The sequence below is a fragment of the Rhinolophus sinicus genome, linkage group LG05 (genome assembly GCF_036562045.2).
Source record: "Rhinolophus sinicus isolate RSC01 linkage group LG05, ASM3656204v1, whole genome shotgun sequence".
Taxonomy (NCBI): domain Eukaryota; kingdom Metazoa; phylum Chordata; class Mammalia; order Chiroptera; family Rhinolophidae; genus Rhinolophus; species Rhinolophus sinicus.
This window is the reverse complement of record NC_133755.1, coordinates 29,511,765-29,538,649: the sequence shown is the minus strand read 5'-3', so window position 1 is coordinate 29,538,649 and position 26,885 is coordinate 29,511,765. Positions and strand designations below refer to the sequence as shown.

Genomic DNA, 26,885 nt, shown 5'->3' with positions numbered 1-26,885 from the left:
GCAGAACGTGGTACTTTCAAAGTACTTTCAGACCTTTTATCTCATTTAATCCTAATGGTAACCATGTGACGTAGTTAGGTTAGGTTTGATTATCCCCGTTTAATAGATGAGGAAACTGAGAGTCAGAAGTTAGGTGACTTATCTAAGTCAAGTCACATATCTGATTAACAGCAGAATTGAAACCACCATTGAAATGTTGTGGGACTCTAGATATGTCGCTCCCGCATCCCACCCCCCAAAATTTTGGTTTTATTCAAATTTCAGGGAAGAGAGGAAAAGGAATCATGAGCTCCCTGTGAGTCATGTCTTTTAGGACAAAACATATGATATAGTCCATCCTTAGAATACAACAATATTTTAGTGATGACTCTTTGATTCATCCTTGTTTTGCAACATCATCCATTACCAACCTATGAACTTAAGTAACCCCATTTAAATTAGGCCAGAGGAGGCCAAGAGGCTTCCTTGGCTGTATTTTCATTTGTATCCTGTGTTGCCCTTTGTCCTTTCTAAAAATAAGCCTTTGCCACCCTATTTATGGATTTTTGTGGGGGGTGTGGGAGGGAGTGAGACTTTGTGTGTATGTAAGGATATTTATCTTCTACCACCTGGGTTGTTTTTATTTTTCCTTTTATGCCTTAGTGTACTTGCAGATTAACTTAATTTGGTGCTATATAAATTCCAAAAAGAATGGAATAGACTTTATAATGGACTACCCCTTTTTGAAGGGCAAAGAAAGGAAGTGGAAGTGAATTAAAAGACCAAAATTGGATTTAAAGGAGGAAAAAATGAAGCAATAACAATCTGAATTGAACAAAAGGGAAAAAATGTATTAGAAAATATTTGTGGGCAGTTCCCTGTGAACGGCTTTATAAACAACATTTTTGGTGTGCAGTCATAAAATCCTCCGACCTACAAAACACCAATTTAATGGAATTAATTAAAAACAAGGTGAAATGCCAAAATTTACATATGAAAACTATCAATGACTGTTCCTTTTATTAGTTATTTTTATTTGGTTTTTATATATCAATCATTTTTGTAGGCGCCTTATTTTTTGGAAAATTTAGAGACTTTTTGGAAAACTGTTATAATGACTGTAAATTATTTCTGTACAGACTCAACTGCTAGCCATTCTATTGTAATAACAAATAATTATCAGAAATAAGGTTTCCTTTTCCAAGGAAATCTGTGTGTATGTTTAGTTGTGGAAGTGTTGATTTTTACTACTAGTATAGGGACATCAAAAACAAATACTGTTTTCTTACCATGTGTGAGTGGAAGAGTATGAGAGCAGCATTGTATACCATCATTTTTATCATCTCACACACATCATGCGTGTGTGTTTGTATTTAGACACCCTATGTTTTTTGTACCAGTATGGATCTACCCATCCCATTTTATAGCTTTCTTCCTGGCCTTTGGCTCTTGCATGCATGTGTATATATATATATATATATATATATATATATATATATATATATATACACACACACACACATATATATATACATATATATATATATATATATATATATATATATATATATATATATATATATGTATATATATATATAAAATTTAATGCAAAGTATAGGTATTAACACATTTAGAATACTAGGTAAAAAAAATTTTATGCCAAACCCAAATTTTAACCATATTTTCAATGCCTACACTTCATGTACTTTTAAAAGCTATTTGTATAGCAAGAGTGAAAGTGACGTATGTTCTCTCGTACTCTTTCATCTTAGACTCTCAGAGTATGTTGACCTTAATGGTACTTTATACTAATCTCCTTCTATTCCTTTCTTCTCCTCTTTAAAGTGGGGAGGGGAACAAAGAAGGCTGGGTAGCAGGAGCCAAGGCCAAAGAACAATGTGTATAATTTGTCAAGAAGGTACAGTGTTGGATTCGTCCATGTAGTATCTCATTTCTCACAGTAACTCCCCAAAGTAGGCACTATTATTCCCATTTTTTAGAAAACAAAATGGAAAGGTACTCAGCAAGGTTGAACAACTTACCCAGGGTTACACTGCCAGTAAGTCGTGTTCCTCTGGTCTAGCTGATTCCAAACCTTTGTTTTTTCTCTACATTGTGTTTCCTCATTCTCACTCTACCACAGAGTAAGTAATCGATGGAACGTGGTTTCAAATATTACTCCATGATGTAGTAGCAGCCTTTTCTAAAATAAAATGCTGTCCGTATTATACAAAAAATATTTTGCCATTGGAAGTAGGCTTAATGTAGTCAGATAAATAATATTTGAACTGCCTTAGTTTGTCTGAACTCATGGCATTATTTTATTTTAAATGCGATTATATAATTAAGGTGGGCGTTTGGCTTAACATTTATGAGTTTTACTCATAAGTTTTTACTCATAAGTCTTTATGAGTTTAAAGACTTTACTCGGAGGTATTTATATACTTCAAATATTTGCTGGGAAGTGTCGTTGCAAGGTTAGGTAAAATATTTTACTAAACGTTCCGTTTCATGAATCGCTGTTGGGAAAGGTTAAATAGCACTGCAGAGTAGTCTTTTGGCATAAAAGCAGCTCCTCTGCTCAAATAACAGTGAGGATAATTGACAGTCTTAGCAGTAAGGTCATAAAGTCAAAAAGAGTTACCACAGTGTGGTCAAGATTTTGACCATGAGGAACAGTATGTAAAAGTTGGTTAGCTAGAAGGATGTCCTGCCTCCTTAATAACTATTGTGTCTCTGTTTCTTTAGAGTCATAGCAGAAATAGAAAGAAGGGGAAAATCTTTTAAGGAGAATTATTTTATGTTTAGAATTGCTGTTTGTTAGCTTCATATGATGAAAAGCTTCTGTGGATAAGTATAAACCAGAACCTATCCTTGGAATAAAATGCTTTTCTGCTATATTGCTTATTCAGGGTGGTCTTCATTTGCGCCTTCTTCCTGTTGGCCTGTTTTCTAACCCTTGTTTGACACGTTATAGAACTTTATGTTTCTGTAGTTAACTGATAGAATTAGTCTTTGCATTGGAGTGTGTTGTGTATGTGTGTGTTTGTATGACAGGGAGAAAAGCACTACAGTCATTGCAAGAAACAGCTGCCGCCTAAACTTTAAAATCAGTATTAGAAAAAGAATAGAGATTTAAGAAAAAAAAAAAAAGGAATTAAATAGGAACAGATATAAATAGGGACCAGAAGAAAAAAAAAATTCTCAGAAATGAGATGAACTCGATTACATAAAATAAGAACAGGATGCCATTTTAAAAGAGCAAGCAAAGAATAAGAAAAAACTCTAGGAAATTCAAAATATGATAGCCCAAATGAAAATTTCAATACATAGGCGAGAGTAAAAGAACTCTTTCAGAGGTAAAGCTAAAAAGAGCAGGAAAGATGGTACATGGGAAATAAAAAAAAGTAAAGAAAGTCAGGAGATTATTTCAGGTAGTTCAACATCCAACTTCTAGGAGTTCAGAAAGGAGAGAGCAGAGAAAAGTCAGGGCAGGAAATTGTCAAAGTAGCACAGGAAATTTTCCTAGAATTAAAGGACACAAGTTTTAGTATAATGAACAAAAAGCGATCCATACCAAGATACGTCATCATGAAATTTCCAAAATTTTGTAGAGAGAAAAACAAAAACAATTCACATATAGAGAATAAAGGATCAAAATGGCAACAGACTTAGAAGATAAGAGGGGTTTATAGAGCATTATCTTCAAAATTCTGATGGAAGATAATTTTCTTTCTATTCTGTATTCAGCTAGACTTTATTGATCAAACATGGAGATAAAATATGAAGAATGTACTTTCCTTCAAAACATAAATAAAAAAATAATAAGTACAAGGAAAACTAGATTTTTCCCTTTTACTTCCAGAACATAAATGAGTGAAGCACCTAAATATTTCTGAAAAAGCAAATTGCTGAACAATATTTGTTTAACACACCTATGTTTGCCACCCTCCAAAACAACTGTGTATATTACATGTCTAATTTTAACATTTTTATATGTGTATAGAAAAGGTCTCAAATAGAGCAGGGTGAAATTTCTTTTATTAGTTACTCATTTGTATGTTGTCGGATTTTTTTAATGAGCATACGCTAGTTGTAATTAATAGACTGTAACTAAAATGAGGGGAAGAAAAGAGACATGATTTATTCCTTTATTTATTTATTAAAATGTAGGAAGTTCATGCTATGTCTGTCTCCTCTACTAGGTGCTATAGGAGATACAGTTGAGATAGCAAACACAGCCTCAGCCCTTGAAGGTTTTGGGGCCTGGCCGTTAAGGGGAAACACGCACGGAAGGGAATGGTACCCAGCCGGCTTGAAAGTCTGCCTCTGTGTGATCTCAATGTACAGGCTGCTCTCAGGGCCAGGCAGATGGCTTTCCAGGGTCTGCAAAGAGGTGGCAGCCTACTACAGAGTTCTTTTAAAAAATCAGCATTCGTGAGAACACCAAACAGAGTACCCTGATCTTGGAATGTCTAATTTAATAAACTTCATTTGCATTGCTACAGAAACCAACATGCTTCCTGTTGCCAACCCCAGGAGCCAGAAGTTAAGGTTTTTAATAATAATAGCAGTAATGAGTTATACTTATTCCAGATTAGTTTTCTGGCTCTCCAAAAAACAAGTGGCTAAGATGTCCAAATGTTCCTTTCACAACTCCACCAAACGCTGGCTTTTCCTCTCTGTCTGGAGATCCAGCCAATCTGTTGAAAATTATCCCTTTTTTTTTTTTTTTTTTTTTTTGAGTACTTCCAGGCAGTTGTTCAGAGAGAAGACTAAATCCTGCAGACTGAGATGTACATCTACGAAACGGGCTCTTTTCCATACTTCTCTGCAGCATAAGAAAATCACACTTTGTGTTCTGAGTCTTTATTTCTTCTAGCTATGAATTTGGGTAATGTACATCGGACACCACATCATACCTAGTTATGGACAACATTGTGTATTAATTGGGAGTGTAACGTTTGCCTCTTGGTTCCCCCCACCGCCACCCTTGTAAATAAGCGTTGGCCTGAGTTTTCACAAACTTACAAAATGCAGGGGTTCAGTTGGGAAAAGGAAGTATTGAGTCAGAATAAGAACTAGTACATACATTTGTCTTTTCTCATTTGATTTGCATAAGTGTTAGAGGTTTTTAAAATTTATTTTGTGTGGGGGGGAGGGTCTTATAGTGTATTATTAGTAAGATTCTCTTAATTTGAATACGGAAGAGACTTGAGACCTATTAAACCAAATGAAGTATCTGTGGTCTAATGAGCTCCAAAAATACTTTGTATGAGTAGATGGATAGATTTTTTGATGATTAGTTTAGCTGGCAGTTTGCCTGCTCATCTACTCCATTAAAGTTAGTGGGTGGGCCTGGCTCCGCGTCTGGAAGTGGAAACTCAGGTTGGGAACCTTAAACTAACTTGCCCAGGTTGAGTGACAACAGTGGAGAGATCACTATCTGACCCAATCATGGGGACATGTACCCCTTTGAACAGTAGTCAGCCTGGCCCAGTGTCCTCTGCTCGTTACGAGGATGCCTAGCAGGATGGTTAGATTACCTGTGTAATAGAAACCCTGAAAAGTCTGGTGGCTAGATTGAGAAACTGGAGAGCTGGGTTCTAGTCCTGCATCTCTCTCAACTTGTATTTTGATTTTAGGAGACTCACATAATTCCACTGGGCATCAGTTTCCTTCATCTCTACAATTAAATGATTAAAGGAGTAGACCGTCTCTGAGAGTCCTTTTAGTTCTAATGTGTTCCTTTAAGTTTGGGACTCTGTTTCTATTTTTCCCTTGCTTGAATACTATGAATTAGTAGTATTAACATTAGTCTTAACGAAAATGTCTGGTGTTTAGAGTAGAATCTTGAAAGAATTAGTTGAACAAAAAGTATTACAGGGATGGAAACTAAAAAACTTATTTTGAAATATTGGACCTTATGCTAATATTGGACCTTATGCTAAATACTCTATTGTTAATGAGTAAAAGAGAAATTTCTAGAACTTTGGATGAGGCAGGTTCAGCATCGTGTGAGCTGTTTGCATGTTTAGTGCATGTGCTAACTAGGGTTTTAATGCTTATACAATGCTCTTTGGAATTACCAAGTAAGAGTTTCTTTAAATATATATTATATATATATTTATATATATAACATATATAATATATGTGTTATATATTGTATATAAATATAAATATATATATACATATATACATATATACATGTATATATGTGTGTATATGTATGTATGTATGTGTGTGTGTATATATATATATATATAATTTATCTTTAGAGTCAGGCTGATGGGGATAAGACCCCTGTGGTTGAAAACCTTAAATGGGGCAAGATTTGTGGAGGGAGTGCTCAGAAAACAGTAAGAAGGTAGCAGATATTTACTGTCTCCTGTGTGCTAGCACCATTCTAGGTACTGGGGTTAGAGCAGAAACAAGAGTTTCTGTTCTCAAGGAGCTAACTTCCTAGTGAGAGAAGACAGACTTGAACATGTTTTAATAAAGCAACAGTAACTGTTAATGTTATAAAAAATAGAAAATCACCTTTGTGGGAAATCGTGGGCGTGATGGACAGAGTGCACTGCTTTAACTAGAGAGGTTGGGAAGATGGGAATAATAGGAAGTAAGGAGGTGGGGGGGGTGACAGCTGTCTGAGTTTCCCTTTGTCTTTCAAAGCCTTCAAACTCTAAACTGCCTCTTGAGCTCATGAGGTGTATCAGGGCCTGTGCTTGTGCAGGATAAGAGGGAGGGCAAACTGATGACCACTCACCTCAACTCTTCTTCAACTAAAACAGTTCTGGTTTTGTTTTATATTTATATTTTAAATATTGGGATTCTAATTGAAAACAAAGTGGTTTGTTGCTTTAAAGGTTTGGAAAACACAACTGCCTTGGAATAAACTAGCTGTGTTCATCTTGCCCCCTAGAGCCGTAACTCTTGTTTTAGCAATTTGTGATAGGCAGAATAATCACCCCCAAAAATATCAGGTCCTAATCCCTGGAACCTATAATGTTACCTTGTAAGGAAAAGGGGTCTGTAGATATGATGAAATCGAAGATCTTGTGGTAGGATGGTTATCTTGGATTATCTGGGTAGGCCCTAATGCAATTGCTGATAAGAGTGGAGCAGGGGGAGATTTGAGAAACAAGAGAGAAAGCAGTGCGACCACAGAGGCAGAGATTCGAGTAATACAGATACAAGCCAAGGAAAGCGTAGAGCCACCAGAGACGAGACTAGGTGAGGATCAGATTCTCCCCAAGAGCCTCTGGAGGTGCCCTGCTGACACTTTGATTTTGGACCATTGATACTGATTTCATATTTCTGGCCTCCAGAACTGGGAGAGAATAAATATAGTAGTTAAGTTAATTTGTGTGTCCCTTGTTATCAGCCTCCCTTTTATTTAGTATTTCCTTTTCCATAGAGTCTAACTCAGTACCTTGAATGTTCTGTGTTTCAGTTACCTACTGCTGCATAACAAACAACCCAAAATTTAGTGGCTTAATATAACAACAGTTTATTATTTCTCACAATTTTGTGTGTTGCTTGGGTTTAGTTGGGTGGTTCTTCTTTACCATGTGGTATCATCTGGGATCACTCAGATAGCTATTACATTATATTATCTGAGACCTCTGCTGAGGTGGAATGACCAAGATGGCTTCATATTCACTTATCTAAAACCTCTACTGGGGGCATAAATAACTGGAGGGCTAGTGGGTCTCTCTAGCAGAGTAGTCAAGTCTTCAAGACAGTGAATACAGAAGCTACCGTACCTTTTGAAGCGTAAGGCAGAACTGGCACAGTGTCGCTTCTACAGCCTTCTGTTGATACAAGTCACAAGGCTAGATTAGAGTAAAGGGGAGAGGCGATCCAGCCAACCCCTTGAAGGGTGGGACATGAACACTTAGAGAGGGTAGTAAGAATTATTGTTGGCTGTCTTTGGAAACAGTCCACCTTAAACTGTTTAGAAAATGACTATTGAATTAACTCTTAGAGATAGACTGATTCTGAGATTTTATAGATGATGGGATTGTCTAAGAAAATTTCTGTTACAAAAATACCCATATACGCTGCTGGAAAGGGACCTTGCACACATGAGGAATTCAAGAGATGGGTGTTTGAGTGGAAATGTATTTCCAGGCCCACCCCTTGGCTAATGATTCCACAAGGGGAATGGCAGTGCACTTCCAGAACCAAGACCTTTCACTTTCTCCCCTAGGGATAGTACAGTGATGGCTAATATTGTGATTTGGGAGATTCTCCACCTGGAAAGCAGTTCCTGAAGGGAAGGATTAGGAAAGCATTCAACAAGTCTATGAATGTCATGGCTGTCTACAGGGGATAGGAAAGGAAATGAGACTGCAGGAGACCTGGTCGGTCATTGCACTTAGAACAGAGGCCCTGAGGAAGATGCCGTTCCTTTAACTTCCTACATGTTTTGCCTGAAATTTAATAACAGGACTTCCTGGTGGAACCATAACAATGATTACAAGTGCTTGTTGAGTATGAGATTCTGACCCTGGGACCCCTGTCATCTCTTCTGTCCAATCACTTGTTCTTTTTAAATTGTTACTACTCTAGGGAGAGATGTCATTGTCAGCCCCAGACAGAGGTAGGGAGAGGATTCTAGGAACAGAGTCAGAAATGGACCTCCTTGTGAGATTCCAAACCCAGATTTTTTTGTTATTAGTTGTTTCTGTTTTGTTAGTTTGCAGTTGATCACCCTTTGAAGATTGTGCGCGTGCACGCATGTGAATGTACGTCCGCCTGCGGCTGGCATGCTTTGTCTTCTTTGTAGGTTTGTTTCCATTTGGGGTACTGTTTTTCTTAAGATGAACTTGCTGTTTTTATCAGCAGTCATTGTGGCAAGAAGACACAGGCCTTCAGCTGATTTCTCTCCTCTGGGGTAGTTTTAGAGGCCAGAATCTGGGGAGCATCTAGGTTTTTATTGTTTATTGGGTTCCCATTTGAAATACCAACTGAAAACCTCCAGGCTTTTGCCTTCAGCATTTGTTTTCATCTAATAGTCAGGTTTACAGTGTTTGCTCCATGGTCTGTGAATAAGTTCTGTTTTGTTTCGTTTTCCAAACCAGGTGCAAGCTATGCCTTTGCCGCTGTCTACTCCTTAGTTCTGCATGTTTTTGCTTGCCTTTGCTAGCTTTCTCTTTTTCTACCTTTGTGCGTTATTCTCTTGATCCCTGTTCCTGAGATGATTGAGAATGATGGGGAATGTGTATGTAGGAACTGGGGGATGGGGAGACCTTATTTTTACTTCTAACACATTTCACCAAATGCTTCTTTTCATCGCATGATAGTTTTCATCAGGATGCTTTTGTTAAGCTCAAAAGCATGTGCTTCTGGCATTTGAATTTTTTATATGTGTGGCAGATCTTAGGACAGGGTCTGTAAGAGAAACAGAAGCTTGATTCAAGTGAAGGTCTTTTCTAGGCTAGGTTAGATTCAAACGTATTAGGTGGCAGGCTGGATTCAAAGACTACGAAAATGGCGAAAGCTCAGAAGCTCTCGAAAACTAGACTCTCGGCATTGCCAAGATTAGACGTGGAGTGTGTGGACAAAGGGTAGCTCTGAATGTGGCTGGAGTAGGGACTGCCACCCACAGGTGGCTTAGCCAAGATGGGAAGAGTCCATCAGGGTTAGTGCCCCAGACATGTGTTCAGAAATGGGACAGGCACAGAGAGAGAACATGCCACACCGAAGCCACTACATTAAAATGGGTTCACATTGACGTGGAACCATGTTCTTGATATGTTGTTAAGTGTAAAAAGCAAATTATAGAGCAAAATATAAGCCGGAGAAAGGTGTGGATAGGCATTAAAATAGACTGGCAGCTACATTTGGGTGGTGAGTGTGTGGTGTTTTTCTTCCAAATGTTCTTTATTATCAGATTCTTCCCCAACAAACAAGTAGTGCTGGAATAATTTTTAAAAAACTTTTTAAATCAAACAAAACAGTGCCAGGCCACGTTTTCATTCATTCAGTAAACCTCTGATGCCTGGCTACTTTGTTCAGGGCCCCGGCTGGGCTCAGGGAGAGTCCCACACTGCCTGTGTCAGGCAGGGGCGTGTGCCTTCGAAGAGCTCACTACTCCTCTGTGCTCCTGGCACCTTGTTCGTGGTGCTAAACAAGCAGATTTGTTCTGGAGGCTTCTGTGTCTCCTCAAGGGCCTCTCATCAGTTGTGCCTGCATAATCTTACCTGAGAGGACAGGGAATAACTCACCTTTTGTATAGTCTGACAGTCCCAAGTTAAATCTGATTCTTACGCTCTATCCTGGCTTGTTTGTTTTCACTTACGTCTGTCACCGTTTTTGATGGTCTCCTCTTTGTCTTCCTAGGAGCTTGAACTTACAAGAGGTTTAGTTTTTCCTTTTGGTTACCACTTCTCTTGTTTTCATAAAGTTGCCGGGCTAGTTTTTGGCCACATAGATAAACAGGTTTGAAATGCCTGTCACTGGAGAATTTACCCCCCAGGCCTGCTATATCTGGGGAGGTAACAGATCAGCCTGTTTGCTTCTGTGGGTGAACTAGAATTGAACTGTTTGCAAACCAGGGAGACAAGCTTTATATATTTGTGTTTAAGAAAATTTCAAGCCCTGGCAGGATACTCAGTTTATTCATTCACATGAGATGCTGAATGTCCTCAGATATAGCTACTGAGGTGCTTTAAGAAATTATGAATCTGTTACTATCTTAAGTGATAAATCCTTTTCTCCTTGACTGTATCAAGGACTCTGTCCTTTTGTTTTGCTTCATTCACTCAGCAACTGTTTATTAGACACCAGCTGTGAACTGAGCATCACACTTTGTACTTGAGATAATGTGGAAAAATAAGATACAGTCTTTGCCCACGCAGAATGTATAATCTGGTGGGAGAAATAAGAAAGTAAATAGGAAGTTCCATATATATGACATGCTTCAAGTGCTACTGTGTTTCCCCGAAAATAAGACCAGGTCTTATATTAATTTTTGTTCCAAAAGACGCATTAGGGTTTATGTTCAGGGGATGTCATCCTGAAAAATCATGCAAGGGTTAGGTCTTATTTTCAGGGAAACACGGTATGATGGGGAGATTGTAGTGTAACACCAGTGACAGGTACCCAATCCAGATTTGAGACATCAGGGAAGGTATCCCTGAAGAAGTTGGCCTAAGCCTAAAACTGAAGGATTATTTGGAGTTAGGGATAGGGGAGGAGAGAAGGTTTTCCTAGCAGAAAGTACATTTGCCAAGATCTGGGATCTAGAAAGAGTATGGAATATTGATCGAACCAAAAAAAATCCTATATGGGTAGGTTGGAAAGGGGGAGAGGCAAAAAAAATGACTGGACAAGTGAGTCAGATTAATCAGAACTTTGTAAATCAGGCTAAGGAGCTTAGACTTTATTCAAAAAGCAGTAGGGATCCATTAATCTCATAATATCACATGATTAGATTTGTATTTTAGAAAGAGAATTCTTATCACAACAGAGTTACAGAGGGGGGAAGATGTGAGGCCAAGAGATCGGGTGAGAGAGTCTGACACAGTATCTAGGCAAGAGAAGATAATAGCAGTTAGACTTGGGGTGGCAGCAGTGGGGATGGAAAGAAGTAGAGTCAGCAGATACTCTGTAGATAGAAACAGCAAGATTTGCCTGTTGACTATATGCATGGAGAGTTTGGGGTTTGGGAAGTTGGATGGATACCAATTACTGAGAAGAAAAAAGGCCTAAGGCAGTTTTGCAGTTAACTATATTAAATTTTTTTCTTCTCTGGCTAATATTATTTATTTATTCATTGCCAAAATATTTACCAGTCCACTGACATTTACATAGTACTGTGCTGTGTTTCAAGAGAGATGCAAGGAAGTATAGATACAGTCCCTTACCTGTAGATATTTATGCTCTAATTGAGGTTAAAAGGTACACATTTAATGACTGTTCATTGAGTCACCACCCATGTTTCTACTCTCCAGTCTATCTGCTCTTGTCACATCTCTTTTCTGTTCAGGAGCTTTCAATGCCTATAAGACACAGGTGAAGCTGTTTAGCTTAGTATTCAAATTTATTAAAAATTGTATGCCATCCTACCTCTTCTACTTTCTCTTGTCATGAGGTCCTCTGTTCATCCAGCCAATTTATCTACCGAGTTGCTGTCTTCTATCTTTTTTAATCCACTCATCAATTTTTCAAGACTCATCTTGGTTTCCATGTTTCCCACAAAACTTTCCGTAACCTCTGCAGCCCCCAATGATATCGTTTCCAACTCTAAGCATCATTTATTTGACCCTTAACCCTGGTTTCCTTTATATTATTAGTTATATTCTATGTATATGCCTTGCCTTCCTAACCATATTTCAAGCTCTACGAGCAGTGACTGCCTCATATTGTCAGTATCCCCCATAAGACCTAGCACAATACTCAACATGAAGTATAGAGGTATTTAAAAAATGTATTTGCTACTTTCTTGAGAAAAATATGATCCCACTACAGTTTTAATTAAGTAGCAAGTGAGAGGTAAAATTCACATGTCCCAGGATTCAGAGGAGGGAGATTCAAATATGAACTACAATGGTTCCATGACCTCAGCCTTTTAAAATAAGGCTAGATTACAGACCTATACGGGCAGCCCCAAAACTGTGAACTGCCTCCATATAGAGGTACTATTATAAACAGCAATTCTCTACTCAGTTTATCCCTAAAATGTAGTCATTGGTTAGTTGAGGGCTGGAATGAATATATGAGTAGCCTAAGTTCTGGATTTAAGATGCTGTAGACCTTTTGGTGTAGTGGAGAATCAGGGATGAGTGAAGTTTGAATAATCCCCTAAAATAATTCTGATATCCTCCTATCTGTTGCCTCTTTAGGCCCTGTTTTATAATACACAAGAATTGTTAATACTGCATATCGTTCAGGCAGCACTCCATAAATATTTAGCCAAGTCTTTGGTAGCCCTCGGCCAATGCCGAGTTGAGATGATGCTACCTGGCGGGGACATGGAGCTCAACTCCTGCGTGTTTGCAGTAAATTGCAGCCTTGGCCTTGTAGGTGAGCTGAACCAGAAATAGGATCAACTTTTCTTAACAATATCGGGGAGCCTCAGAACACTAGAATAAAGAGTGACCTCCTGTGTGTTCAGAGTATCTGAACAAGGTCAAAATTCTCCTTAGAAAATAATTTTGGTTTTTCTTAAACCCTGACAGATGCCCATTTGATGCTTCAAAGTCCTACACCATCAAGCATGGACACAATACTTTTAAATATTTTTTAAAAGATGTAGTCAATACCCCCCAAGCTACTAAGAACAAAACAGTTAAGATGTTCACCGAATTGAGTAATGTACCTTCTTCATGTATCTTCCAAGATAGACTGGTTATTAAATGTTCGCTAAGGTAACTGAATAAGGTAATTTGCTGTTTGGGACAATTAGCTTTAGTTCAATTAAAACAATGACTTTAGTTTTATTTATTTATTTATTTATTTATTTATTTATTTTAAGTATATTTTTCCAGGACCCATCAGCTCCATGTCAAGTAGTTGTTTCAATCTAGTTGTGGAGGGTGCAGCTCACAGTGGCCCATGTGGGGATGAATTGGCAGCCTTGTTGTTAAGAGCACTGTGCTTTAACCAACTGAGCTAACCATCTGCACCATGACTTTAATTTTAGAATAGTAGCTCCAGAGCCCTTTTCTCTGGCAGTATTGTGGTCAGCAGAGCCAGTTATTTATCAAGGCAATTTCTAGATCATGGGAATACAATCATATGGTCTGCTTAAGTGAGAATACTTCTCTGTCTGACTCCACCAAGAGATACCAGGCCATTAAGGAATGACTTACTCTCCTGGAAATTAATATCTGACTGATTCCTCAAGAAATCATATTCACCAGGCTTTATTTTGTAGGTGGAGAAATTCTGTACGGGCAAGTATATGCATACTCAGGGATCCTAGTATTGCACTCATAACGGTTTTACCTTTAAGTGACTACTAAAAATGGAAACAGATATTCTTTACTACCTCTTGGACATGGTAAAAAATGTACCAATAGCCTGTAGTAGAATGGTTTGGCTTTCTCCCTATGTAAAACACTGACCCTGCAAAACCCAGGTTTACAGTTTATTAACAGGGAGATTTACTTATGTCATAGTTTGTTCACAGCAAGAGACTACCTAGTAACAACCAAAAGGTCTATCATTAAGGATTAAATCAATTATATTCAACCATACAGTGGATTACTTTGCAGTGATTAGATGGAAAGAAATAGATTAGTGTGCCTAATATTGAATGATTTTGCAGATATAGTTTAGATGAAAACTGATCAAGGTGCATAACAGTATATATAATATGCGTACTTGTGGGGGTGGTGGGAGGCCAAACTAAAAGTATGGACTGGTAGGCACTGAGGTTTTTAAAAGAAAAGCTAAGGTGCTTTTGCATAGTTTCTTAGGAGGAGGAGTACTGGGTGGGAGGGGTCTAGTGTGTTTCTTTTAACATTTGCATTTATTTTTTTCCATCAAGTTATCTAACAAATGAAAAGAGGAAATGAGCACATTTTTCACAAAATATTCAATAAGTTTTCGATAGATCTGTAATTTGGAATGGAGTAAGGACTTTCTTTTTTTAAATAAATTGATTTCACTGAATATGAAATAGGTACAAAATAAAATTTATAAAATATATGTATGGTTTAAAAGAGTAACTATGCAACAAACGTTTGGATCTACCACCTAGCTTAAGAATGGAACATAACTTTCGAAGCCCCTTATATGTTCCTCCGTAATTCCATTTCCTTTCTGTCCCCCTTAGAGTGAAGTGATTACTTTTGTCAATTTTGTTTTTATTTATTCCTTTTCTTTTTCATTAAAGTTTATTTGAGTGACAATGGTTAGTAAAGTTACATAGATTCCAGGTGTACAATTCTGTAATACATCATCTAAATATCACATTGTGTGTTCACCACCCAGAGTCAATTCTCTTTCCATCACCACATATTTGATCCTCTTTACCCTCATCTACCACCCCTATCCCCCCTTACCCTTTGCTTTTCTTTTTTTTTTTTGTCACATAAATTTGTTTCCCTTAGAGGTATATGATTTAGTGGTGCTTTGTGGTAAACTTGAGAAGGATTATATTGTACATATTCTTCTGTAACTTGCTTTTTTCACTTGACATTATGGCGCTGAGATTCATCTATGTTGCTGCACGTATCCGTAGTTCATTCAGATTTACTACTATATATTATTCCGTTGTGTGAGTGTACCACAGTTTATTCACTCTCCTGTTGATGGACACATGGCTGCTATGCATATGTTTATACACAAGCCTTCTGGTGTCCATGTCCAAGAGTTTATTAGGCCATTTATGTAAGAACAGCATTTCTGAGTCACTGAATAAAAACATCCGTGGCTTTCAGAAAATGCCAAATTATTTTTCAAAATTGTTATAGTAAATCTTTGCCAATTTGAAGATATAAAATGATCTCTCGGTATAGTTGAACATCATTTCTTATGTTTACTTGTTTATTGTCCACTAATGTTTATCTTATTTGAATTGTATTTTCGTAGGTTTTGTCCTTTTATATATTGAGTTATTCATCTTATACTTATTGATTCACTGGAGTTCTTCCTATAGTCTGAACACGAATTATGTAATTCTCAGATGTATTATAAACTTTTTCCCATTTGTGGCTTGCCAAGTACAATTCTTTTATTTTTTATTTTTAAACTAGTTTTTATTAAGGGAATTTTTAACATGTAAAAGTAAAGAGACTAGTGTAACTAAGCCCAGTATATCCATCACTCAGCCTCAATAGTTACTAACATTTTGCCAATTTTATTTATCCATTTCTTATCCTCCTGAAAAGGAGGTCTCAGACGTCATGTTATTTTTACTATAAATACTTTAGTATGCGTTACTGATAAGAGTTTAAAAAGAAATACTGCCATGTTACTATCACATCTAAGAAAGTTAATAATTCCTCAGTATTCAGATTTTCCTCATTGTCGTAGAAATGTCTTTTTTTATAGTTAGTTTGTTAGAATTAGGATCCAAACAAGGTCCACACGTTATATTTAGTCTTTTTTAGTCTCATAAGTCTTTAAGTCTCTTAAGTCTCCATATTTCACACTCTTCCTCAGCCAAAAACACTCTGTGTGTATGTTATTTTGTATTTTCTTCATGCTTTTTCTTTGGTGTACAAAATTTTAAAAAATATATTAACTGATATACTTGATTATATTAATTTTTCCCTACTCGTTGATACTTTGTGGGCCTTGTTCAATAAATTCTATTCTTTATTGTCTTTTAAAGAGTTTAACAGTTTAACCTTTTACTTCTAAGTCTTGAAGTCACTGGAATTTAATTTTGTATATAGTGGGAGGTTGGGATCCAATTTTAATTTTATCCATCTGGATAATTAGTTATCATAGCACCAGTGATCTTCATAGCACTATCATCTGTAGTAACAGCTGTTTCATAAATCAAGTTTTCTTATGTGCATGTATGTTTGGTGCTATGCTCTCTGTTTTATTTCATTGGCCTACTTGTCACCACAGTGTCCTAATTACTACAGTTTTATAATATTTTTAACTACCTGATTGGATGAGTCCTCCAACTTTCTTGTCCTTCAAGATTATCTTTGTTACTCTTAGCCCTTGGTACGTCTGTATACATTTTATAATGTGGTTGTCCAGTTACACACACACACACACACACACACACACACACTGTTTTTATTGAAATTGCATTGAATTGGGGGAGAGTTTCATCTTTATATAATATTGAATCTTCTTATCCATGAACATGGTCCATCTCTCCTATTTAAGGCACATATCTTTCCTGATGGCATCTCCCTATTAAAAATATGATACACCAATGTAGAAAAAAGGAACCTTGAACTCTACCTCACACCATACACAAAAATTAATTTCAGATGGATCATAGACCTTAACATAAAAGCTAAAAGTATAAAACTTGTGGATGAAAACAGAATATCTTTGTGATGTTCAGATAAACAAGATTTCTTTGGCCATAGAAATCATAAATCATAAAAGAAAAGAAATTGATCCAATTGTTGGACTTCATCAAAATTTTAAAGCTTCTGTTCATCAAGATACATTTAGAAAATAAATTGGCAAGCCACAGACTAGGAGAAAGTACATGCAATATATGTGTATGGCAAAGGAAATAAGCAACTTAATTTAAAAATGGGCAAAAATCTTGAATAGAAACTTCACAAAAGGCCATACCAGTGACCAAAGCACATGAAATGTGTTTGACATCATTAATCATCAAGGAAATGTAAATCAAAATCACAGGGAGATACCATTTCATACCCATTAGGATGACTAAAATGGAAAAAAGAAAGACAATAGTAAATGTTGGAAAAATGTAGAGCCTCTAACACTCTTCTTGTTGGGAGTGTAAAATGCTATAGTAATTATTTTGGAAAACTGTCAGTTTCCTAAAATATTAAACATACTGCAGTTTTATTCTCAGAAATTTATCTAAGAGAAATGAAAATACATGTCCATAAAAAAACCTTATACAAGAATGGTCATAGCAGCTTTCTTCATGGCAGCCAACAAGTGGAAACAGTCCATGTATGTCAAGAGGAGAATGGATAAGCAAACTTGTATATCATACAATGGAATAATACTCAATAAAAAAGCATCAAATTATTGATACACTGAATAACATGGATAAATCTCAAACTTTAAGCCGAGTGAAAAAGCTAGGCACAAAAAAATTATGTAATGTGTTATTGCATTTATAGGAAGTTCTGGAACAGAGAAAACCAAATTGTGGTGCTAGAAATCAAATCATGATTGCTTTGAGGATTGGGAGTTGACCGGGAAGGGGAACAAGGGAACTTTCTGGGATGATGGAAATTTTCTGAGTCTTCATAGGGGTGTGGATTACATGAGTGTATGCGTTTGTGAAAACTGATCAACTGGTACACTAAAAATTTAAGCTTTTTGCTGTGTGTCTGTAAAGTATACTGCAGTTTTAAAAATATGATAATTTGGGTCTCTATTAATAGCATCCATCTAGAGTTGATAATGGGGCAAGTTAGGAAATATTTATGTCACCCCTTCAGAGTAGTTCTTTAACAGTTATGGAAACAAAGTATTTAATTAAATGCTATATTTAGTTTGAGCTTTTTGGTCAGTTGTGCAGTCTGAGGAACTATTTCAGAATCTTGTCAGAGTTTAAAAGTAGTTTTTATAAAGATGAAAAAGGTAATCCTCATAGGTATTAGATCCCCAGAACCTCACACACCAAGCTTATACTTCTGATAACCAAACTCTAGATCAGTGGGATTCAACTAGGGAACTTTTTCCCCCTCAGTACGTTTGGCAATGTCCAGAGACATTTTTTATTGTCATGGCTTGGGGGGGTGGGGGGTAAGGTGTTGTACTACTGGCATCTAATGGCTACAAGGTACTGAGGCTGCTGAACATTCTGCACAGCAGAGCCTCCCACTACAAAGAATTATCTGGTCCAAAATGTCATTGGTGCCAACTTTGAGAAAGCTTGTCCTAGACCCTCCCTTATTGATGAAGCTGAGTCAGTCTCAGTCAACTAGGTGTTGACTACATTCATAGTCCAAATTAATTGTTGGAAACTTGGCATTTTCACAAGTTATGTATTTTTTTCTGACAGAATTTAATATCAAGTTTTTGTAAATACACATAATCTTAAATTTTGAGGTAAAATTCCACGCATTAAGAGCACTTCCCAAAGCAAAATTAAATGTACTGTTTCTGTTGTTAAATTCTTCAGATGTCATTAAATATCTAAACTTTATGTCATTAAATATCTAAATAAATGACCTTAGTTATCTCTTTAAAAAAAATAAAAATAAAAAAGCTTTATTATCAAATTAGAAGAAACAAATGATAGTAATTTATTCTTTTTTCTCCCTCTGTAGGATGACAGGGAGTGAATTTTTCTCTCGTTTCCCGGAACTCTATCCTTTTCTTCTCAAACAGTTGGAAGCTGTCGCCAATACTGTGGACAGGTAAGAAGAGAGTAGGGTGGGGCAAAGTGAAAACAAGTATGTGAATTCCTTTATGGAGATTTTCCCTCCAGGCAACAATTTTTAATCAACTTCTTCCTTGTAACATGGATGGATTTTTTTTTAAGTGCTTCTTTATTATGTCACATTGCCTGACACTCTCTAGTAGATTTATACCTGAAAAGTTGTATAAAATCCTATTTTTATATTTTATTTTACATTTTAAAAATCCTGTTTTCAGTGTTATACAGGAAAGTTTCTTAGAAGCACGTGGTGATTTCTTCTGTGAAGATTCTCTTCCTATTATACGTAAAAATGTGTGTGTTTATATAGTAAGTTAGTGTTAACACACGCTTGTTATTTTTTATCACTGGTCTGTTACGGCTGACCGTTGTGAAACTACAGCAGTTAGCTGCCCAGTCTGGTCAGCTGTGATCAGAAATGGTCCTGGTCTTCCTGAGCAAAGATGGCCAGGGACTTTGGAAACACAAAGATGGTAAGAGAGTTTCCACCCAGATCAGGGCAGGTAGAAGAGTCCACCATTGTTCTTTCGATCACATTCTGTCGCTGGTGGTGGAATTTTTATTATGGACATCTTAGAACATACACTTTCTTCTAAGCCACTTTTGTACTTGGTATGAATTGATACTAGTCTGTAATGGAAAAAATAAAATAACATCAGTGAATTTTACCTCTGTTTATGATACGTTTCCTCATTAGTCATTTGTGCAGACAGGCCTTTCTGACCCTAGTAAGTGACTCTTCGTGCTTTGTTAGGTACATTTGGATGTTGAAAGTCTCACATTTCATACTGTGGAATAGGCACCTCTCTACTGTATGAATAGCTCAAATCAAAACAGCAGACTCAAATTATCAAATGATTAGCTTTGAGAAGAGAATCGTGTGCAAAAGCCCAATTCATGGCTTTGCCAGTAGTTCTTTCTCATTTGCACATTAGGAATATAACAAGGGAACGGAGGGAAGAAATGAAAGAAAGACAAACTCTCCCTTATTCATAGTCTCACTTTATATACATAATTATTTAATTGGAAAAATGGTTGAAGATAGTGCTTCACCTCTTAAATTTTAAATCTTTTATGTACATTTTTTTTTCAGTGATATAGGAGAACTAAACCGTCACCCAAGCATGTTTCTCTTACTTTTGGTGTTGGGCAGACTCTACCCTTCCCCGATGGATGGCACGTTCTCTGCTCTCAGCATGGCACCTTTCATTCCCTTCATTATGAGGTAGTGTATGCTTCATGGAAATAATGAGGGTGGGCATGGGGGCTTTATGGGGGTATTTTATCTTGTTCGTATTTTACAAGTTATAGGGTTTTTTGTTTGTTTTGTTTCTACTTTGGGAGGGGTCTAGTGAAGGAAAGGACCTGGGGTATTGCCATTGCCCCCAAGTAGTCTCCAATGTTTCAAAGGAAAGTGCTTATATTGTGGGTACAGGAGCTCATATCTACTGTTTAACTAATGTTTCCTTGGAGCCCTGCCTGCCAATGGATATGCAGTGTTGATAGGAGATACCCCTCCTTTGAAAAGCATCACCTGGGTGTTGTATTATCCCTGTGTTCAGCCTGACCAAAATAGTGCAGACCTGGTCCTGGCATATATCCCCGGACCAGGGGTTCAAGAGCAACTCTGGCTCTTCGCTACAGGGGAGTTTGCTAGTGTGTGCACGGGGTAGCATCTAGATGGAAGTGCCATGTAGCACGAGTTCACTACCCACTCATCTTCTCTTTCAAGCTCAGAGTACCTGAGAAAGAGCCGTGCCTACAGATTATGCATAGAGTCAAATGATAACAGGTTTTTCTGCTTCTAGAGCCTCATACCACTTCCTCTGTTATATTTTTCGAGACATCTGCCAACTTCTGATCACCTTTTTCATTTTGGATCAAAGGCCTCAATAAGCAGGCTTCCAAAAAGTATTGAAATTGTCTTATGAGATTATTTCAGAAGCCCTGTTAATTTTTTTTCACCTTTCTGCTTACCTCTTGACAAAACAGCACTTTCATTTTTATGTATCTACCAAAAATTGAAATGGACTTAGAGCAGAAGGTTAAAATATACCAAACTTAAGAGTAGGTTTGTTATTTATGTGATGTCCTGGGTTCCACTTCCTGGTTTCACAGAGCTGACAGATGCATTTTAATGTGAGAAACCATTAAACCCGAGATTCAGATGTGTGGTTGCTATAACCATTTGTTTGCAGCAAGCCCTGGCTGTGACTGTTATCTATGATCACAGAGATGACTCACACAGATTGGGTTTTGTTTCCTGATACACAAAGTTACCAGTCTCCTTATCCAGCATTTGGTGATTCATTTTAGGAATTTGGGTCGTAATTTTACTTTCAAGAGCATTTAAAAATTGTACTTTCACATATAACTGCAAAGAACTAAAAATCATTTCAGGAAGTTGACGGGAGTGGGGAAAGGCACATGCATAGGGTCACAGTGTACAGTAGAAACAAAGACACGCTTTAGAACTTTGTCATCCTGTGTTGAGAACATTCAATGTGTGGAAGCTCAATTACTAATCAGGCTGTTATGTGTTGCATCCTAGAAACCAGAAATTACTACGTTGAAAGTATCCTTCCTGTTACTTAGTAGTTTCTATATAATCAGAATGCTCATATTACTAATTATATTCAAAGCACTTATTACACATAAGAAAGATTGCATTAATATAGAGGATTTAAATATCGCCTTAAGGTCAGTGTACTTAGTGCATCATTTGTAAACTCAAAAGGTACAAAGAAAAACGTGTACATTTATCCCATCCAGTCAGTGAAAATGCTTTGGTCATGTGTTGCTTTCTACCTGAATAAAGATTCTTAGAGCACCACCTCCAGCAGAAACAATTGCCACAATTGTTTCCTTAGAATGTCAATAGGCTCTGATTTATTGAATGTCTGTGTGTGTTATAGAACAGTGTTTCACAAACTTTCAGATGTAGACATATCACTTGGGGATCTCATGAATTCCGATCCAGTAGGTCTGGGGTGGGGCCTGACCGTCTGCCTTTCCAACAAACTTCCAGGCAATGCTGATGCCGCTGGTCTGTGCATCACTCTGAGTAGCAAGATTAAATCTGGGATATTAAACTTACACATTATCAGAACGGTCCCCGCCCACACACAGGTGATTTTAATAAAGTGGATGGTAATCGGGTCATACCTGGTACTTGGTTAGGCTATTCAGGGGGGTTATAAAACGTAGATTTTGACCCAAAATGCAGAGAACAAGCAAGAAAGAGAAAGTATTCTGAGCAGAGAGGTCAGTAGGTAGTAGAAGCTCAGCCTTTGTTGAGCCTTAACTATTTGCCAGGCACTGAACTGGACGTAATGATTACAAGGACTCTGAGAAGAGGTGTTATCACCCCTATTTTCCTACTGAGGAAACTGAGGTTCAGAAAGAGAGTCGGTTATAGAGCTGGAATATGAGCAAATAAAGAGCAAAATAACCAGCTCCCTTTTGTGTAGCCAAGAGCTTGAGCTACAGCGAATGGGCCCATAGCCCCTGAAATTTGTGCCACTAGGAGCAACGAGGAGCCTATACACAGAGTCAGTGTCTGAGTACAGGCCAGTTTTGGAACATTGAAGTCTTGTCCCCACCAGCAATGGGATGTGCTCCTTACTTTGCTTTTGCAGTAGGGACAGTGGCGTGATTAGATGCTGCCATTCCTTTAGGCTCACATCTGTGGGATCATTGCCTGGGGTGATGGGGTTGGTCTATGGCCAGGTACGGAGGAAGGCTGGCTTTTCTTTCTTGATTATCTTCTGTGGTTCAGTGGAAGTGGCCTGGATTGAGAGTTAGAAAACCCACTTCTGTGTTTCATCAACGTGCTATATAGGAACAACCAACCCTGTGCTACCCTAACGTGTTCACAATCACACTGGGAAGGTGAACATAAACAGATTTTTTAAAAAGTAGTGTATCTGATAAAACTGTATACAGTTGATTTAAATTATTTCTGAGAAAATTCATCATAAACAAAGTGAAAGATCGGTCATAAAAGCTGTCATTCCAGGCAATTTTTAGGTGTTTGTGGTTCTAGTCATGGTAAAGAGTAGGCTGTTCTGACTTGGGACAATAGCTTCAAAGATGGATATACACCCAACTGGATAGGCGGCGTTTTATTTTGTAGCTTTGCTGATGTTAATTTATGTACTTGGAAGAGCTCTAATCAGGCTCTTGGACACTCTTGAGTTTAGCTAAAGAGAAATGTTTCAGCTCGTGGGAGTAGCACAGAGTTTGCTCTGACTGCTAAAGTGAATTGCACAATGAGAAGATTGAAGGCCCAACAGCAGTTTTTTATTTCCTTTTGATTTATGTATGTACTTACCTGCCATTTCCTTCCTGTCTGTAAGGTGTTTGTAAGTATTATTAGTATTTTGGTCCCTCATCCCACATTTGGGAGTATAAACTTAAATGTTGGTTGATTGTCTTTTTTGACTTAAATCTTAGATGTTTCTGATTTGGATTTTCCAAAGTTATGCATGTGTGCAGTTATGATTATTGCATCATCTTGGAACAGAGATGATAATGCTAATCCCAGTGTTTTGTTTATAAGTTTTGTTTTTGATCCAGTATATTTTATGTCCCCGATGCTTCGCTGGATCCAGATACACAGCCCTTTACCATATGAATATGATGCTTTCAATTTAAGATCATTCACACTTCAGTTCATATACCAGAAAGCAGAGTTACTCGTGCTTCAAAAGGGACCCCCAACTGGCTCCCTGAATACAGCTCCAGTGCCCACTTGTCTGGTATTTTCTAGAGACCAAAATATCTACTACGGACATGTATCTTTGAATTCCCCTCCACAAGCAAGTTTCAAGTTTGAATCGAAGAGTTGTAGGAAACCAAGTCTGCCCCAAACCTAAGTGACACCATGGAGTCCTGAACAGAGCAAAGGCCCTAGACTCAAGAGCCCTGCTTCTGTCTAAGCTCTGCCATCTAGTCATGAGCTTGACACTTGAACCAGACTCTTTACCATCCTGGACCAATGTGGTATTAATTGAGATAGAACATGCCTTCTATTGCTGGTAATTGAAGTCTCAGCATCAGATTAATATCTGCGGGAGAAATCCCTCCACTGCCTTTTATTCACTCGGGTGCTTTTAAAAAGAGGTCCCCCACCCGCTTTTTCCTTTTTTTGCTTATTTTCATTGCAAATGACTTTCAGGATGTTTTCCCCCCAAATCATTTCAGTCATTTTCACTTTAGATAAATTTTCAGTGAAATCTGCTTTTCTTCTTTCTGAAAAATATTGAGGTGCAAATAACAATCTTCATTAAACACATGGCAGTGGAAATCACCCGTAGGGACTTAGGCAGTAGAAACTTTTTTAGTTGCGATACTGAAGAATCTAGCCAACAATCAAAAAAATAAGGTGGTGCCGGATGGGTACTAGACTTATGGGGGATCACTGCAAATTATATAAACTTCTACCCGCTATTCTGAAGCTAATATAAAATAATACTGAATGTCAATTTTAATTGAAAAGTAAAAATTAATTTAAAAAAAATTTTTTTTGGAAAATACATTTTTGATATGTTTTTAAACTATTTCATGGCACCTTTTGATTGTACCAGTCTTAAAAAGGGATTAGGTACAAAAACGAAGAGTTAGTTAAGCATTTTAAGCCTATGCTATTGGGAAATAATATTGATTCTTGTTTTCCTTGAAAGTTACATAATTCAAGGATTATCACTTGACTCCTTACCCAGATTATGAAGTTGAAAGAACTTGTTTTTCCTAGTGTAGAGTTGGGGTTTTTTCCGTAGACAATAGGTGGCTTCTGCCTTCATTTGTGATTGTAATACTGGGAACTCTCCCTCAAGGCTGTAGGCACATTTCCATCTGCCCTGTTTGTAGATAAATGGAAGGCAGGATTTGCCTTATAGAGAGGTAAATGAGGCAGAGAACAGTGTAACAATGCTGGGAAGGAAGACATGCCCTTCATTTTCTCCACCTCAGCTGGAATCCTCTCTCCCTCTGAATGGCTGGCTGTAGCTTTTGTTACTTAAATCTCATCTTGCTATTCCTCATTACTGCATCATACTGTAATTTATATCCTCCATGATTATTCTCTCCAAATAAATCTTATTCCCTTTGCATGCAGAAGCAGTTACGGGTTTTTTGGTTTGCTTTTGTTTTCAGGTATCTTTCTCTGCCTAGCCCAGGTTTAGGAACAGAGACTGAATTATTAACCTAAAAATGAAACTAATTATGAATTGAAACATTTCGTGTCTTAGCAGTTCTGCGTATCATTGAAATACTTAAGGGACTTTAGTCCTACAATATTAGAGCCACATTTCATATCTCGCTCGTCACCGGTTATGTAGAAAGGAGGCTTGGGTGGGTTTTGGGTTTTACCTGGCCTTTAAGGAATCTTGTGATCTAATATAAGCTCCGACATTGACTTTTATTTTGAAATCACCTTTCTGACCCTCTGTTGCCTTTTCTATCAAATTAAGATCAGATATTACCTAGGTCCTCTCTGGCCTCTAGAGCCTGTGCCCTGAGGCCTCCCTGGGCTCTGAACTCCTCTCTCCTGAGTGCTATCCAGTGAACTGCTCTGGAGGTCCACGTTGTAGCTACCCTGCTGCAAGCTTTAGAACTAGCTGAGAGGAGCCTGGATTGATAAGGATAGAGAAGGTAGGAGGTGCCATTTTTTTGGTTGAAAGTCCTAAAATTATAAACAAGCCGAAACGGGGAAAGCCTGTCAGATTAATGGGACGTGAATAGGAGGGCCCCTTTGTGCCTCAGGATGTCAATCTGTATAATGGGGATAATCCTGCTTACAAAATAGCAGATGAAAGTTCCTTGGTTTGCTTGTTAAGAAAAATTCTAGAGAGAGGAAGGGTGTGATAGTACAATGGTGATAGAGAGAAGGCAGACTGTTTTTTGGGTGTTTTTTTTAACTTTTATTTATTTTAAGTATGTTTTTCCAGGACCCATCAGCTCCAAGTCAAGTAGTTGTTTCAATCTAGTTGTGGATGGCGCAGTCCACCGTGGCTCATATGGGGATCGAACTGGCAACCTTGGTGTTATCAGCACCACGCTCTAACAAACTGAGCTAACCGGCCACCCCCCAAGAAGGCAGACTTTTTAAATTCCTACTTTGTTTTGTCCCTGAGAGTAAACTTGGAGGAAGGCCCTGAAGGCAGATGTAGGTGAGGTGGCAGAAATAAAGCACTGCCTCCTGCTCAGAAAGCCAAATCCTGGGTCCCAGATAACTTGCAGCCTTGGGTGCAGGTGAACCTAGAACCATGTCAGTAATTTGGGGGAAATGTGGGATAGGCACAATATTCTAGGAGTTTACAGAAAGATTTTTGAAAGAAAGGGGAAAAGGCCTATTTTATCAGTGACCAAACAATTGTGCTGATATTGATCATTTTAGACTGGCTCATTCAGTGTCTTACTTGCAAGAGATTCATACTTTGTTTGCTGAGAGCTAGTAAAAATTCCCTAAGAATAAGTCATGCCTGAGTCACCTCATTGTTTTGATGGGATTACTAGTCTGATAGATGAGAACAATGCTGCTTTATTCAACATTTGAATCACTTAAATAAAGACAGGCTAGATTGCATGCTTATCAGGTTTGTATATAACATAAATATAACAAGTGATGGAATAAAAATTCAAAATAGTCTTTAAGCATGAGAGTGATGAACCCAAATTTAGGCTAGTGGCCATTAACTCTGTGTGGCTGGGGAGGAAGGGGAGGAAGTCGAGGAAGCCTATTCTAGAGGCTTCAGTTTTATTTGTGATGTGTTCTTAAGCTGGGTTCTGGGCAAGTAGTTGACTGTCATACTATCCTCTATACTCGTTTTTATTTAATGTGTGATATAATTGAAAAATAAGATTCAAAATAGCCTTGGGA

The 26,885-nt window shown here is 37.6% G+C and overlaps 1 protein-coding gene across 2 annotated transcripts in view; it reads left to right on the top strand.

Annotated features, from left to right (window-relative positions):
• Positions 1–26,885, top strand: part of THADA (THADA armadillo repeat containing) — a 292,405-nt gene that overhangs the window by 109,768 nt on the left and 155,752 nt on the right. For both annotated transcript variants that reach the window (XM_019748640.2, XM_074331930.1), the window contains exons 27-28: positions 18,894–18,983; positions 20,097–20,228. In XM_019748640.2, the coding sequence (XP_019604199.2) occupies positions 18,894–18,983; positions 20,097–20,228 (222 nt within the window). The remainder of the gene's footprint in view (positions 1–18,893; positions 18,984–20,096; positions 20,229–26,885) is intronic.